General features: G+C 40.8%; 1 protein-coding gene across 4 annotated transcripts in view; it reads left to right on the top strand.

Moving 5' to 3' along the window:
- The window catches only part of PAX3 (paired box 3), a 132,547-nt gene extending 127,610 nt beyond the window's left edge, over positions 1-4,937 (top strand). For 2 of the 4 annotated variants that reach the window (XM_006890274.1, XM_006890275.1), the window contains exons 8-9: positions 3,887-4,133; positions 4,632-4,710. In XM_006890274.1, coding sequence (XP_006890336.1) covers positions 3,887-4,133; positions 4,632-4,666 — 282 coding nt within the window. In that variant the 3' untranslated portion in view covers positions 4,667-4,710. Of the gene's footprint in view, positions 1-3,886; positions 4,134-4,631; positions 4,711-4,807 lie in introns of those variants that run through there. The other 2 variants (XM_006890277.1, XM_006890276.1) reach the window with 2 other exon arrangements.
- The last annotated feature ends 11,612 nt before the right edge of the window (positions 4,938-16,549 follow it).

The raw sequence follows: 16,549 nt of genomic DNA, 5'->3' as shown, positions 1-16,549 counted from the left end.
CCAGCGGTTCTTTCCACATATGTAATCGATCTGATTCCTATGCATGCCATCAGGTGAAATCCAGGTATATAACCTGCGTTTATGCCTCTTAAAAAAGGCATTTGCTATGAATAAGTCATTGATTGTGCAAAACTCGATCACTCTCTCTCCAGATCCATCTCTGTCACCGAGTCCATGTTTTCCAACTACTGAATCTTCCTCTTTGTTCCCGACTTTTGCATTCCAGTCACTCCCATGTCCATATATATATAATATATTTTTTTTTTTTTGGAATGCAAAAAAAAATATGGACATAGGAAGCTCTAATGGCTTAGTATTAAGGAGCTGCCAACCCAAAGGCATGTGGTTTGAATCCACGAGCTGCTCTGTGGGAGGAAGATGGGCAAACTCCTCCCATATGATTTACAGCCTCTGAAAACCTGCTGGGGAATCAGCAATGAGTGGGTTCTGACTCAACGGCACCTAACAACTAATTATCTATCTATCTATCTATCTATCTATCTATCTATCTATCTATCTATCTATCTATCTTTCTATTCTCCCACCAGCACAAGATTTTTGCTGTTGGACTGTAAATTACCTTCCAGCTTCTTATGTCTTACATGGCCCAGCTGATTAGTAGCATAAGATTTGTGTCTTATATCATTACTTCTCTTTCATTAAAAAAATAAAGATTGTGTTTATAAATGGAATATTCTATTCATTCTTCTCCAAGAAGAGATGTCTTTGATTGGAAAGTGATGTTATTTGGCACTGGATAGCCTTTATTATAAAGACACTTTCTTTTCTTCTAATACTTATTTTCATCCAGCCTATTCTGTCTCATAACAACCCTAAAGAACAGATTACAAGGGTCCCCCTAGGTCTCTCAGGCTGTAAACTGTTAGGGAAGTGGAATGCCACAGCATAGCAGATGCTGGATTCAAACTGCTGACTCATCACGTGACAGCCCAGCACTTAGCTGCTGTGCCACCAGAGTTCCTTTTTTCCTTAATAGATTTGCACCCTTTTCACTGATGTCAAAGATTTAAGAAGTTAATATTTCATGAATGGATGTTTCTGAATTTTCCAAGCACACACAGCAAAGTCACCTGCCTCAACTAAAATACCAAAAAAGTCCATAATCCATACAGGTGAAAGGGCATGCAGAAGTGCCTGATTTGCTTTCCTGATTATGTACATTTTTTTTTAAATTAGAAAATGAAGTAATTAACTTATGATACACAGTGTTGGGTCGAGTCTTACAGGAATTGGCTGCCCAGATGATGTCCCAACTTCCGGTGAATCTTACTGCTTCTGAATCAGTGTTTTGACCTTCACTTTCTCCAGTTCTCCAATAATACAAAACTATACCATATATTATTTAAAATCTATATAAGCAATTTTAGGAATTTTAAAATATATATATTTCACCAGGCATCTCAAGAAAATATTCAAAATTTGGCTCTTACAGTGTTGGCTTTGACTATACCAACCCACCCTTCCACCTGTCTACACATATAAAAGGTCAAATGAAAGAGAGAAAATAAAATAGAAAACAGGACCTATGAGACAAGACAAGAGAAACAAGTGGTGCGTTCAAGTGGAGGCAGGGAGAGCCATTCAGAGAAGGTGGTGAGCAGATTCTCTTATTTTTGTCGTAGAGAGATCTCTTGGGGCTCATTCATTAAAGATGGATCCATTTAAAGCTTTAGTTCAAGAAGATTTTGTTTAGCTGGAAGGATTATGCAAACCCTACCCAAAGGGAATTGTGGGGTTATTGTTTTTAGAATCTGATTTCAGATGCTTTCTGCGAAGCAGGATGAGGGCCGGAGCTGGGACTGCCAGACCTGGGGTCCTGTTGCCTTAATTACCTTTGAGTGAGAGTGTTGTCTTATAGTGGCACAAGAGCCCCCAGTCAGGGTGGTTTTCATTTCTGCCCTGTCCTCTTGGATTTATTTGTACACTTTAATCTCCACATGCTGCAAACTTCTTAAAATAAAGCAGGGATATTCTGAAAATTTTGTGCAGTGCATTAAAACGCTTTGTAGAAAAAGGTGGTGTTTTCTGGAGACCGTTCACTCAAGCTGCGCTTAGATTTCCCCCCACCCCCTACAATTGCATCAAAGCCCTGAGTGTATGAAGTTGAGGAAATCACTTCCTTTCTCCTGTGGCAGTCGTCCAGCTGCAGAATTAATTATCCACTTAGGTCTACAAGGTGCTGTAAGGGTCAGTGAGCTGGAGTCTGTGAAACGCTTCACCACTGGGCTAGCAGAAACTGTCCTGTTGACACAATTGCTGTAGAAAAAAGTTGTCTTATTCTAAGGATTATTTACAGAACAGAACTGACATGTTATCACATTCTTGCATTTCAAGCTCTCCTTTCCTTCTAACACTTTTCATATATGATATATGAGTTTTAAGAAGGATCAAAGGACCATAAGGGAGATGGTTGCTCAGAGAATTACTTATCATTCATTCGTCAGCTAGTATGTTTCAACCTCTGTTAGGTGCCAGCAGTGTAAAAACGAGTAAGTGGCTGTTTTCAAAGTGCTCACAATTCAAAGCAGGTGGCGAACTGCTGACTGCACAGTGGGAGGGATGTAGGAAGCGCAAGGGCCAATCCAGGAGGGAGCACTTATTATTTCTAACAGGGAGAGGAGCTGTCTTGAGAGGAGACCTATGCAAAAAGTTATAGGGATTTCAACAATGAATGACTGGAAACCCTAAGTCTCGTCTCTGTAAACTTTCATTAAAATGAATTTAAAACAATAGAAAAAAAAGTTACTGGGATCTAAAAACACAGTGAAAGCATTTCATTTGAACTAATTTGACTTATTTTTTAATATAAGTTAATACTTATTTAAAGTTGCATGTAAAATTTCAAGGGGTAATATGTATATATAATATGTACATTGTAATTTAATATATGTGTATGATGGATACGTTTAACGACATTTTTCTATGTTGTGGTTGATGCGTGCTATTGAGTCAGAACTGACCCACAGGTGACTCTCCAGCAGGTCTTCAGAGGCACTTACTTACTGGCGCGGGAGGAGATGGCCCATCCTTCTCCCACGAGGCAGCTGGTGGCTTCGAACTGTGTGCCGCTAGGATTGCAGTGCAACTTCCTGCCATAATTTCTACCCTTTTTCCTTCCTCTTCTCTCTCCCTCTAGATTCTCTCTTTTTCTTGAAGTCCCGTTGTTTCTTTGTGCCTTTGTTGTTATGTGAAGAGTCGAGCTGACTCATAGCTCACCCTCTAGCTGGCTTTCTGAGGCAGTGAATTGCGTGGGTTGGAGACTGCCCATCTTTCTCCAGCGGAACAGCTGGCGGGTTTGAATCCCGAGTCTCTGGGCTGCCTGCTCAGCTCTGTACCACGAAGTCTCTCTCTTCTCTCTTTCCAGCAGCATGTTCTAATGGCTTTCCATCTGCCTGGGGTTGTGACTCCTTGACTGTACACACATCCTGTGACTTCTTTCACTTTCTCCAAGTCTTCAATAAAGCACGATTATGCTCAGTCACATTGCTGGATTCCTCCCTCAACCCCTTCAGTTTATCAATATTTTTAAGGAAATTTTGTAGAAGATTAACTTGTGTCTCTTCCTGCCTCTCTTCTTTTTTTCAGATGTTCTTTTTTGGGACACGATGAGCTATCTCAGCCACTTCCTGCCCTCCCCCCCCTTTCATACACATTGTGTTATATGCAATCTTTCACTTACATTGTGCTTCATAACAATCACTCATAGATAGCCACTTTTGAGTTTTGGTCAAGTTTTCTGGGCAGCTCTAGAAAAGTAGATTTTTAGAAAGTACAAATACTGGACTCGTAAATTCTTTCAGCTACAAGGCTGCAATCTCTCCCACCCTGCATATTAACCTCTTTCCAATCTCTTCCTTGATTGTAGGTAATGGGACTTCTGACCAACCACGGAGGGGTACCTCATCAGCCGCAGACCGATTATGCGCTGTCTCCTCTCACGGGAGGCCTGGAACCTACCACCACGGTGTCGGCCAGCTGCAGTCAGAGACTAGACCATATGAAGAGCTTGGACAGTCTACCAACATCTCAGTCCTACTGTCCCCCCACATATAGCACCACGGGCTACAGTATGGACCCCGTCACAGGCTACCAGTATGGGCAATATGGACAAAGTAAGCCTTGGACTTTTTAGGGATGACCCCTCCCAGAAGGAAGGATGGCAGTTGAATTTCAACACTTCCTTGAGAAAGGGAAGTGAGAGGCATGGTTAAGCCTTTTACCCCGTCTCAATTTTGTGGCAAAGCCAGCTGATTGTTCCAGCAAGGGCTCCCTTGTATAATTATTTTCTTAACTGATGTCAACAACATCTTGAGGTTATTAATTGCTGAGACATGAAACCTGATTGCCACTAGGTAAAACATAGAGGTTGGCCAAAATGAAATAACCCTCGGCATTAGAAACACATGTTCTTAATGAGGTCAGCTTGAGGATCAGATGGGGTATAATCCCAGGGACACAGAGTTGTGTCAAACTTGTCTCAGGAATAAAAATATTAGTCGAAGTCCTTTGATACCACGGTATTAAATATGACATTGTCAGCCTGTAGCTGATACTGCCCCTGCTGTGAATCGCCCAGCTGGACTTAAAAAGCTGTGTCTGTTTCCTTCCAGGTGCCTTTCATTATCTCAAGCCAGATATTGCGTAAGTGAACTGTCCACTTGGAGCTATCACGGGCCCTGTCTCTGGTCTCCACAATCTAGACATGAAGAGTCTTCTCAGAACAAACTCTCTCCCTTCGGGGGGCAGTCCCTGCTTGAGAGTGATTGCTTTATTTTTTCTTCTCCAGTGGGTGCTTTCAGATTCTTTTGAATATGTTGGACAAAACCATTTGAGAAGAGGAAGACCTGGAGTGATAAGAGGCAAAAGCAGCTTTTTAAGGCATTGGTTTAACACGGCTACATATCAAAATAGCCTAAGCCCTTAGTGCTGAGGAAGAACAAGGCGCTAGAACATTCCATTGTGTGTGAGTGCGCAGGCGTGTGTGTCTAAGATGTACCTGAATTGGCTTGGGCAAGCAGAATGTTCTCAAATATCGTTGGCAAATACTATAAAGTGTAACTTTTTTTTAAAAGTACAGTGCTAACATTTCTATAAAAGTAAAACTTCCTTATGAAGTTGGAGGACTTTTAATTTTCCACACACTGAAAATTTACTTAAAACTTAATACCACCAGTTTTCTTTTTAGGAAGCTAGATTAGATGTAAAAGAATTCCCAGATAAATTATGTGTTCTCTTATCCTCCTTTGTAATCCAGTTGCCAATATATGTCACGTACACATCTTGCTCACAGGATATGGGACCGCATGAAAAATAGCCGCTTTTCTGTCTTTGGCGTGGGATGAGCTGTGTGTGATGATCTGCCGATTCATATGTGTTTGGAAGCCAGTCTGCGGGGGCACGGGAAAGGCATGGTCAAGAGGCTCTGTGCATTCTCATCACTGCTTAACAGTGTGCAATACTGTGTACCTCACAGATGCTCTGACCATAGCCAAGCGCTAGAAACAGAATCTGAAGGGGATCTTTGCAGGTGCTTTTTTTTTCTCCTTGCAGGCCGGTAATCATGTGCTAGCATGCAGAGATGTTCCCCATTTGCTGGACAACCAACACCTGACTCACTTCTTTTGATTAGAGAATCATGCCTGATAGCAATGTTTTTGAAAGAATCAAGTTTACAGTCTGGTCTGCTCTTTTCTCTGAAAGGCAGGGCAAGAACAGAAATGTCCTCGTGGCCCTCATGTGCTTTTAAATTATACAACAGTATCCAATATGAAAAGACTCTAAGAACTGAGGTTTACATGATGTCTGTGTGGCGGTGACATTTTAGAATGTCAATAAATTTGTTCTTGAAAATATTAAAGAGGAACGAGACGGTGGAAGGCAGTGTTATTTATTGCTCTCTCTTTTTGGAACAATGAGTGAGGTAGGCACAAATACATTCCTTGTAGAGTTAAAAACTATGACGTAGTGAGTTAGTGAGAGTAGACATAGTACCGAAATTAGTTCATGCATTGGTCGTAGAGGGTGACGGAGCAAAAGAAGTACTCTTTGTGTTGCAGCCTCAACCAACAACAATGTGTTGTAAAAATGTCTTTCATGTAAAAAAGTGCAGTAAATATTTACTATTTATAATGAATAAACAGTTATGAAAACTTGCCCAACACTGCTTTTTTGGGGGAACTGGTGAATGTATTATTAATAAAGAACTTTATTATTAATAAAGAAATGGAAGCTCAACAAAGCATAGACTTCACTTCTAATTGTACCTTTTACTTAGAGTGTCGTGTGGACAGATGAAGCTGCATACCTGACAGCTGTGTTCTCAAAGAAGTTAGGTTAAACAAGCTTTTAGGCATTGAAGACTGTTTTCATAGTGGCCGGCTTTGGGCAGTCCAAATGGTTAACGAGTTTGCTTGCCTGCTAACTGGACAATTGGGGGGTTGAAGTCCACTCAGAAGAATGGCCTGAGGGATCTACTTCTGAAAAATCAATGAAAACTCAGCGGAGCCCAGTTCTGCTGTGCCAAATGTCGGTTGCCACGAGTTAGCCTCCACTTGATGGCAGTCGGTTTGGATGTGGAATCTAGAAAAACTCCTCAAGACCCCGTTTCTTCCCCTCTCTTGAGTTCTCAGGGTTTTCAGTTTTTTTCACTGTCATTAGGAAGCATGTGTGCCAGGCTCCATTCTCATCTCCAACAGTCATTTGAATTTTTATTTAAAACTCTCATATTTTGTTGCTTATTTTACTTCTTTATTCTGGTGACCTACTGGAAAGGAGCAGCACTGGCAACCCAAAAGCATGTTGTGGTTCAAATCCACCAGCTGCTCTGTGGGAGAAAGATGGGCCCTTCTCCTCCCTTGAAATTTACAGCCTCAGAGAATCTGCTAGAGGGCCAGCTGAGTGGGTTCCTACTCAGTAACACATAACAACAACTTCATGAGAAGATATCACTGCTATTTCACTCATTCATTCATTCATTCTCCTTTCCACTGTGTATTTAATGAGGGTTTAAGTGTGCCAGGTACAATGCTTGGCACTAACACTGGAGTGGTAATTGATATCACGAGTAAGCCTGATGAATACATACATACTTAAAATTGATTGTGAAGAAATAATAACGGAAATATTTACAGGAGAAATAATCATAAACTCCTTTGACACTCTAACTTATATATTCCTCTCAGCATCTATATAATTAGCATTTTTCTTTTGTAAAGGAGGAAATCAAGGCACATGGAGGTTGTGAGATTATCTAGGTACTAGATTTCTAGGCTTATTGTAACAAACTTCTCCAAACTTTTCTGACAGTTTTGAAGGCTTGCCATTGTTGTTAGGTGCCATTGAGTCACCTATGAATCATAGCAACCCTGTGAATCGTAAATCTGCACTTTGTATTTTCCCATAGTGACTGTTTTCCCAAGACAAATCTGTTCTTTTGGAAATCCATGGGATACACAGTGCTCCAGCACCATAACACAAAGGCACCATTTCTACTTCTGTTATCCTTAGTCATTGTCCAACTCTCTGACACTTAGCAGTGATTAAGAAGACCATGGCCCAAGTCAGGCACACTTTCATCTTCAAACTGACATCATTTTTCTTCAGCATTTTGGAGAGTGCCCTGACAGGTGGACTTACTCAGTACAATGTCTCCTGATTTTCTTACTGCTGGTCCTAAGAGCATTGATTGTTGATCCAAGCAGAATGGCATCATGGGTAACTTTAATCTTCTCTCCATTTATCGCAATGTTGGCTGTTGTTCCTCTTGTGAGGACACCCCATTCCTGTTGAGATGTAATCGATACTGAAGGCGGTAGTCCTTGATCTTCTGCAACAACTATGTGCTGTCCTCCCACCCTTATCCTTTCTCTTATCTTTAATCCATTTCCAGGACATTGAGGACTGAACTTCTCCCAGTCCCAGCTCTGGCTGAGGTTACTGTTCTCAATGTTTGGAGACTATCAGTCTTAGGAATTGAATCTCTTTAGCATGTGACCACACTCTTACTGTTTTATTTTGCTATATCAATTTCACTTGGGAAATTAAAAAAGTTGAAAAATACAACTTAAAAGCATGTCTAGTAGATTTACTATTGTCAGCTGCTGCATTATTCCTCGTCATTTTTGTGGGACTAGATATAATATTTCACAACCGTGGTGGAAACAAGTATGTTATGCTTTTATTAGAACAATTTTTGAAATCTATTTTCACACATTGAAATTCCAGTGCATGGAGATTTAAGGAACATTCGAAGTGTAAAGAGATCTTCACTAGTGTTGCCACATACAACCAGCATAATGGAGCTGATCACTGGCTTATGACTGTGATTTCAAAAAGAGTAATAAATGATAGAGCACGTGGGGTAATTAATCCTGTTAGTGTGAGAATGGCATGGAAGAATCAATCCTTAAACTACATAATTGAGAATTAAATGACCACACGGGACCAAATCAAATGACCACATGGGACTGAACCAAAGTCTCTGTAGAAAGAAATCTATTTTTCCCCCCAGTGAGTTCCTTGGTCTCAGTAAATAGATTTTGATTTTAATTATAAATGGATGATTCTGATAGATTTTAATCACACAAGAAAAATACTGAGTGTATGAATTTTGGCTTCTAATTATACATGGATAATGAGAGTGAATGTCAAACATGGAGGAGAAGGAGAGTGGGAGTGATTCTACAAAACGTTCCTCATGGGTAGTATCTGTCCAGATATATCTTCACATGGATCTAGTGTTAAACAAGCTTAGTTTTAAGGAGTAACACTGTGATCCCAAAGGCACTCAGTTTAAATTCACCAGATGCTCCACAGAAGAAAGGACAGTCTCCTCCCAACTAAAATCTGCTGGAAGGTCAGCTATGAGTGGATTCAGAATCAATGGGACCAAAAACAGGAAAAAGAAGAAACAGAATTTGGCTCAGGGGAAAGCTAGTTTATTCTCCTACATGGACCCCCCCCCCCATCCACCATTCTACTCCGTCAACCATAATGTGTATTAATTGTAAAGTAGGTGAATAGATAAATAAATGAATGGTGACTTTCCCCATACTGTCCACATATAATCTTTTGAGGAAGGAGCTCATTGTCAAGGATGTGTGAGTTTAGAATGAAAATGTTTGACATTTCAATAATCCCAGGGCACAGTGGCCAGTCTTTGGTTTATGCGAAACCAAAGGCACACAGAGTCTCTTGAGGTTGCGTTCTCTTTGGACCAGTACAAAATCTTGGAAAGAAGTGAGAGGCAGAGAGACCAGTCATTTAGAAGCCACATTTCTGATGGTTCTGATAACTGGGAAAATTAAAGCAGAAAAGGGAAAGAACCCTCTGAGTAATTATTTAGGGCAGTGATGTTGTTGTTATGTGCTATCAAGTCTCCTGTGACCCATTGCAACCCTATGTAAAACGGCTCTGAAACCTACCCTGTCCTGAACCTGTCTCACTAATTCCGACACACTCCCCCAGTTACTGTATTAATCCATCTCATCTGGAGTCTTCCTCCCCTGTGCTGTCCATCTCCCCTTCTGAGCATGATGTCCTTCTCCAAGGACCAGTCTCTCCTGGCCATGTGCCCAAATTATGTGAGATGGAGCTTTAAAACCCTAGTCTCCAAAGAGAAACTTGGCTTCACCCTCTCCAGGACAGACCTGTTTGTTTTCTTGGTAGTTCAAATGGTATGTTCAAGACTCTTCTCCAGCACCAAATTTGAAGGCATCGATTCTTCTTCTGTCATTCTTAGTTATTGTCCAGATCTCTGATGCAAAATAAGTAATTGAGAAGACGATGGCCTGGATAGGCACAGCTTAGTCTCTAGACTGACATTGTTGCTTTTCAGCACTCTGGAGAGGTTCCTCAAAGCAGATTTTCCAATGCAATTCATCTTTTGATTTCTTGACTGCTGGTGTTAAGAGCATTGATTGTGACAGGATCTCTGGTGGCCTAGTGGCAAGAAGCTGCACTGCAGTCCCAGCGGTGTACAGTTTGAATCCACCAGATTCTCTGCTGGAGAAGAAGGGACAAACTCCTCCTGTACTAGTCAGATCTGATTTGACGATACACACATACACAAAATAATAAAATAAATTAAAAAAAAGAAAATAGTGTTGATTGTGGAGCTGAGCAAGCTGTAATTGTTAACAACCTCAATCCCTTCTCCATCTATCATGGTGCTGCCAATTGGCCTAGTAGTGAGAATCTTTTTCTTCTTGATGTTGAGCTTCACCCATACTGAAGACTATGGTCCTTGATCTTCTGCAGCAAGTGCTTCAGGTCTTCTTCAGTTTCAGCAAGCAAAGTTGTGTCATCTGTAAAGTGTAGGTTGTTGATGAGTCTTCCTCCAATCCTGATGCCACATTCTTCCTCACAGAGCCCATCTTCCCAAATGATCCGTTTTGCATGTAGATGGAAAAGGTATGGAGACAGGATGCATTCCTGACACACTCCTTTCCTGATTTTGAACCATGCAGTGTTTCCCTTCTCTGTTCTGAGGACTGCTTCTTGGTCCAAGTATAGGTTTCACATAGGCAGTATCAAGTGTCTTGGGATTCCCATTTTCCTTAAGTTATTCACAATTTGTTGTGATCCACACAACTGCCTTTGCAGAGTCAATAAAACACAGAGAGACATTTCTCTGGTACTCTTTGCTTTCTGCCAAGATCCACATTGGCAATACTGCCTCTAGTGCCACAACCTCTTCTAAATCCAGCTTGTATTTCTGGTTGTTCTCTGTCAATGTACTGTTCCAGTTGTTTCTGGGTAATCTTCAGAAGAATTTTGCTGGTGTGTGATATTAGTGATATTGTTCTATAATTTCCACACTCTGTCCAGTCACCTTTTTTTAAAAAAAAAAATTTAAATTGGAATAAATATGGGTCTCTTTCAGTCAGTTGGCCAAAGAGTTGTTCTCCAGATTTCTTAGCACAACTTAGTGAACACATGCAGGGAAGCATCTCTTTCCTGAAATATGTCAACTGATATTTCATCAATACCTGAGACTTTATTTTTTGCCAAGTTTTTCAGACCAGCCAGAACTTCCTCCTTCATCACCATTGCCTCATTATCATATGTTGTTTCTTGAATTTTTTCTGGGTCAGCCACTTCTTTTTTTGTTACAAAAAGCCAGGTATGAAGATCTCCAAGACCAATGAAATCATCACAGAGATGGCTATAGGTAACATTGAGCAGAAGTTATATACTTTTGGCCATAGGTTGACAAAATTTTCCTGACCAGGGATCTGACTGCAGAAAGTTGAATTTTCTGGGGTCTACAAGCAGTATTTATAGCTATCCTCTTTCTTTAGTGTACTTAGGATTTTCAAAGACTTGTTATTGCCAATCCTGCTTCCTAATTTGTCTTAATCAAGGAGCTCCATCAAAACCTGTCCACCATGGGTAACTCTTATGGTATTTGACACAACAGTGGTACAGATTCCAGTATCAAATACAATTAACAAAATCAAAACTGCCCAAACAGTTTACACCCAGCTTTCAAGTAAATGAAAAAAAAAAAAACCCAAAAAACAAAAAACCACTTAGCCTCCAGAATCCAACTGCTCCAGGCTGGAGACTCAACCTCAGGCAGGACCAAATTAACTTTTAAATACAAAGGCCTGCCCACCAGGTCCTGATTGCTTAAACAAGAGGCTGCTAGCCCACAGCTGATTGTTAATCAAATCAGAATCATCTTGTTTGGAGCCACAATTAACACCATTGGTCCCAGTAGCCAGGAAATAAGGAGACACATTGCACTGGGAAAATCTGCAGTTAGGGACTTCTCCAAATTATTGAGGAGTAATGATATCAGTTTGAGGACTAAGGTGTGTCTGATTCAGGACATAATCTTTCTGATTACTTGCTATGTGTCTGGGAGCTGGAAAATGAGTAAGGATGACAGGAAAATAATTGAGACCTTTGAGCTGGGGTGTTGGAGAAAAGCACTGACCATTCATGGACAGCCAAGAGAATAAACAGATATATCTTGGAGAGGGTGTAACCAGAGTGCTCTTTGGAGGTAAGAATGATGAGGCTTCATCTCACATACTTTGGCATGTTGCTAGGAGAGGGTATTCCTTGGAGAAGGGCATGATGATTGGAAGTGTGGAGGGTCGGTGAAGGAGAGAAAGACCCTCAACTAAGTGGATTGACATAGTGACTGCTGCAATGAGATCTTGTGTGTCAGGAAGTGAGCAGATGGCACAGGACAGAACAGGGTTTAGATCTTTTGTTCACAGAGTCGCTAGGAGTTGTACTCAACTTGATGGCACACAACAACAACAACCAAAACAAGAAGTATTAGGACTTTCCCCATAGCACACCTGTGAGAGGGAAGTTTGCAGTATGGATTTCAATGCTCTCCCTCCCCCAATACACCACATGTTTTTTCATCATCCCTTGAACCAGAGAACCAGATGTGGAGAAGACAGCATTCAACATAATGTGAGGATGAATCTGGAATTATGATTTGTTGATATTTTGTTTCGACTCTATAATATCCCCATCTAGAGGCTAAGAAAGTCCACACATACAAATCAGTGTTGCATGGGCTTTCCTTGAGACATCTTCTGACGTCTTTTAGCTTAGGCTCTTGAACTTTTGTGTTATTGAGCATTGTTTTCAACACAGACCCCTAAATATACTGCTTCTCACCTCTACCATCTCAGCTCGTCTGACTCTTTCCCACTCCATCAAAATCATTGTTTTCAAGCCTTGGAATGGACCCTTCCCATCCCAACAATTGATGGTTGTTTTCACTACTCATACAAGGAGGGAAACAGGCAGTAATTTGTGTTTCCTAATTAATCAACTAGCTCACTGGATACTCATGAAGCTTCTGTTTTATGCTGGGACCACTCACCCAACCCAGTGCAGCTGAGTTAATTTGGATTCATGGTGGCCCTCTGTTGGATTTTTGCAAGTCTGTAAATACAAATAATAGGAGACTTGTTGTTGTTAAGTGCTTTTGGGTCTTAGGTGACTCATACCAACCCTATGAATGAAAGACCTGAACATTTGTACACTTTCATCAGGTTCGTAGAATTTCTGGAGGCAAGCTATTTCAGAAGTGGATGCCACTCCTGCTTCATCTTATTCTCATGGAATTGTTAGTAGGTTCTGGCTGCCGACCTCCGAGTTATCAAGCCAACACTTAAGCTATCATGCCACTAGTTCTCCAATGTACTGGATGGTAATGTAAGATAATTGTCTTGCTGTCAACAGACTTACACCAGAGGAACACACTAGATAAATAAACAGATAGAACGTAAATTTATGAGTAAATTAAGAGTTAGATCATAGGGGAGCTTAAAGTATTCTACTTGGTCAAGGAACACTATCCTCCAAGGAAACGGATTCTGAACCTCAAAGGAGAAATAGAAATGTACTGGGCTGATGAGACAGTAAAGGACATGCTGGTTCCATTTTTCCAGGAAGGCTGGCCAGACCAAAGAAGGTGAGGGAGTCAGCAGGACTTGAGTCTGCAGCAGGCAAACTGGAGAGCACCGCGTTAACCTCCAACTGACAGAGATTCAGAAGGTCTGCAGTGAGGACATTTCTTCTCTAAGAACTTCCACCTCAAGGGCCAGGTGAGGAACTCATTGGAGATGGAGAATATTTATTTTCCTATCTCTCTTAAATTAGAAGAGCAACTCTAGAGCTGCTACGAGCTCTTAGCTGCTTGCTAAGGTGATATTGAAAGGCTTTCAAGAACTACTGTGCTAACGAAGTGAATTTTCATTGTGAAAGGTTCTTCATCGTAGATCTGTAGATTAATCTATATCCCTGGCAGTTGTTTCTAGCGGATGTCTTAACAATATCTTACAAACTGAGGGCTGTAAAGTAATTGGGAATTTATTGTTTTGTATGACTGGCAGAATGGATTCAAAGTGTTAGCAGGATTATATTCTCTTGGAAGCCCCTTGGGGTCTTCCTAGCTTCTGGTGTTCTAGGCAATCCTTGGTTTTATTTGCTGCATAGATCAGTCAAATCCAATTATGTTACTCAAATCTTACCTCTGTCTTGGATTAAAGACATGGATGTCTTTCCACAATGTCCCACCATCTTCTCTCCTCTTTTCATTATTCACATTGGATTAAGGTTTGCCCTACTTCTATATGACCGTAGGCTACTCTCACTGTTATCTTCTTCAAAGACCCTATTTCTGAACATGTTCACATTCATAAGCACAGAGAAATAAAGCTTCAACATCTTTTTGTGGGGGGAGGCAATGAGGAACAAAATTGAACCCCTAAAAGCTGGGAAGCTAGGCAATCTGTCCTCCCATTTCTTTTCATTGTATCTCAGGCTGACGAGCGTGATCCAATCTTTCTAATTAGTCAAGAGTGTGTTAGTGGGTGCTCTTCTGAGAATGGAACCCTAGATTGCTTTTGTCAGCCTTGAGGGATAGAAATGGAAAAATAGTTCTTTCCTTCTTAAGTGCCAAGTAAATTTAAAGTATACACTGGGACAATGTTACCTCTTCTCCTTTCCAAAGACACTCTAGTGGGTCTCTCTCTCATTTTTTCCCCTAGTGGGTCTCTTGATTATGGAAAGGCAAAGTAAAGCTAATATTCACTTCTAGGATGTAGAGGACAGAGGTGAGGAGAAGCTAAGCAGCTCTGGCAGTGAATGCCAAAGGCTATCTTTATATTTGCAGAATGTCTTTACTCACAAGAAACAAATTATATGTTTTTTAGTTGCAAAAGTAGAGGCCTGCTCAGGGGAAGCCAACTGTTTTCAGAAACACAGTGGCAGGCTGAGAGCCGCTGTGGGTCTGGGAGTTCTGTAGTCTCATGGCAATCATCGCTTGATCAGTTAGGATCACAATAGGAAGCAGATGCTGCACTTGAACTTAGCAATGTAGGGGGTTTTGTTTTGCTTAGGCTTTATTTATTTATTTTTAAAGAAAGAGAAACTCTTTTTTTTTATGTTCAGCTTATTAAAGTGCAAATAGTAATTCAGCTTAACAGCAAAAAGTCAAACCTTTGACCCCAATCCCTGTCCTCCAAACATCTCAGGAGTTCTTGATATATTCCTCCCCTAAACCTCACTTTATCATTCCAGTCATCCATCTGACTTCAGTTGGCTGCTGTCCAGATACCTCATCATTTCCTCAAACCACTCTCCTCAAGCAACCTCTCTTCAGGTCCCACTGTATTTCCCAAAGAGGGGGCAAGTATCCATCCCTTGATTCTTAGAGCAAAAGCTAAACTTGACTCTTTTAAAGTGGAGGTCCTCTCAGCTCCCTTTCTGTTCTTTTCCACCTTGACCTCGTATGGAGTATATGCGTGACTCTCCTGCCATCTGCCTTGGAACTTGGTACAGAGACCCCCAACAGAGGTCAGAGATGAGAGGAAAGTGAAGGCCCTGGCCCTTTCCTGACAGGCTGCTTCTGGATGTGTTTTCTCTAAGCAGAGGTTATTCTCAGAGCCCCTTGCTCTACGTGAGTCCCTCTTCAAGGGTCCCTCTCCTTCCTCCTCATAGTAGCTCTTCTCTAGTTCATAGGTTACTCTCTAATCCCTTACAAGGAAACAAAAATTCATTACATGGGAAATAACAGCCTCTTTAACAAATGGTGCTGTCAAAACTGGACATTTCCCTGCAGAAAACAGAAAAGGGATCCACATCTCATACCATGCACAAAAATCAACTCAAAGTGGATCAAAGACCTAGGGTAAAACTCAAAACTAGAAAAATCTTATTATACAAAAAGGGAACAAATTTTGAAGACCTAAATTTACTGCATAGATAAGCTTACACACATAGCCCAAAATAGGCAACAAGGAAAGGTTACAATCAACAAATGGGACTGTCTGAAAAATCAGATCCCTCCTTCAATAGTGTGAGAAGAAAGCCCAGAAACTGGAGGAAATTTTGACAACATTTCAGACAAGGGTCTTATAACTAAAGTTTATAGACTACTTTGGGGCATAAGATCACTGCTGTGAAAATAGAAAGATAACGGAACAAGATATGTTGAAATGTTGAAAAGGGAAAGGGAAGGAGGTGCAGCAGAAAAAGCAGAAGGGGGAAAATCACTGGTATAGCAGAGATTAGTGGGTAAGGGGCAGGTGAAGGAGTAGGAAAGATTCCATGAGGACTTGATGGGACAGGGTGACAATAGGCATAGATTGATAGTAATTAGTTTAACATATGATGTACATATAAATGATTGCACAAAACACAATGTATATGAATGATTGTATGTAAACCAATTAAAAAAAATCAACAGAGCAACAGCAAACAGCAACACACCTTCACCATTGTAAGTCCTTTGTGTTACGTTTCTTTCATGTGCTCAGACATATGCTTTGCTTATTCAAAACAAACTTGAACTTAATGCCATCGAAAAAGTTCCAACTCCTAGAGACCCATAATCAAGTGACTGATTCTATAAACCTTAGTGGGAGGAGATTGCTAATCTTTCTCCCAAGGAACCACTGATGGATTTGAACCAGCACATTAACAACACAGTTCACTGTGGATTATGTTACTACAGCACTTGCTTTGCTTACAGTATATATGAAATAAAAAA

This window comes from Elephantulus edwardii, unplaced genomic scaffold, assembly GCF_000299155.1.
Source record: "Elephantulus edwardii isolate Elephantulus edwardi_28Jun2011 unplaced genomic scaffold, EleEdw1.0 scaffold00087, whole genome shotgun sequence".
NCBI lineage: Eukaryota > Metazoa > Chordata > Mammalia > Macroscelidea > Macroscelididae > Elephantulus > Elephantulus edwardii.
This window is presented reverse-complemented; position numbering and strand designations above follow the sequence as displayed.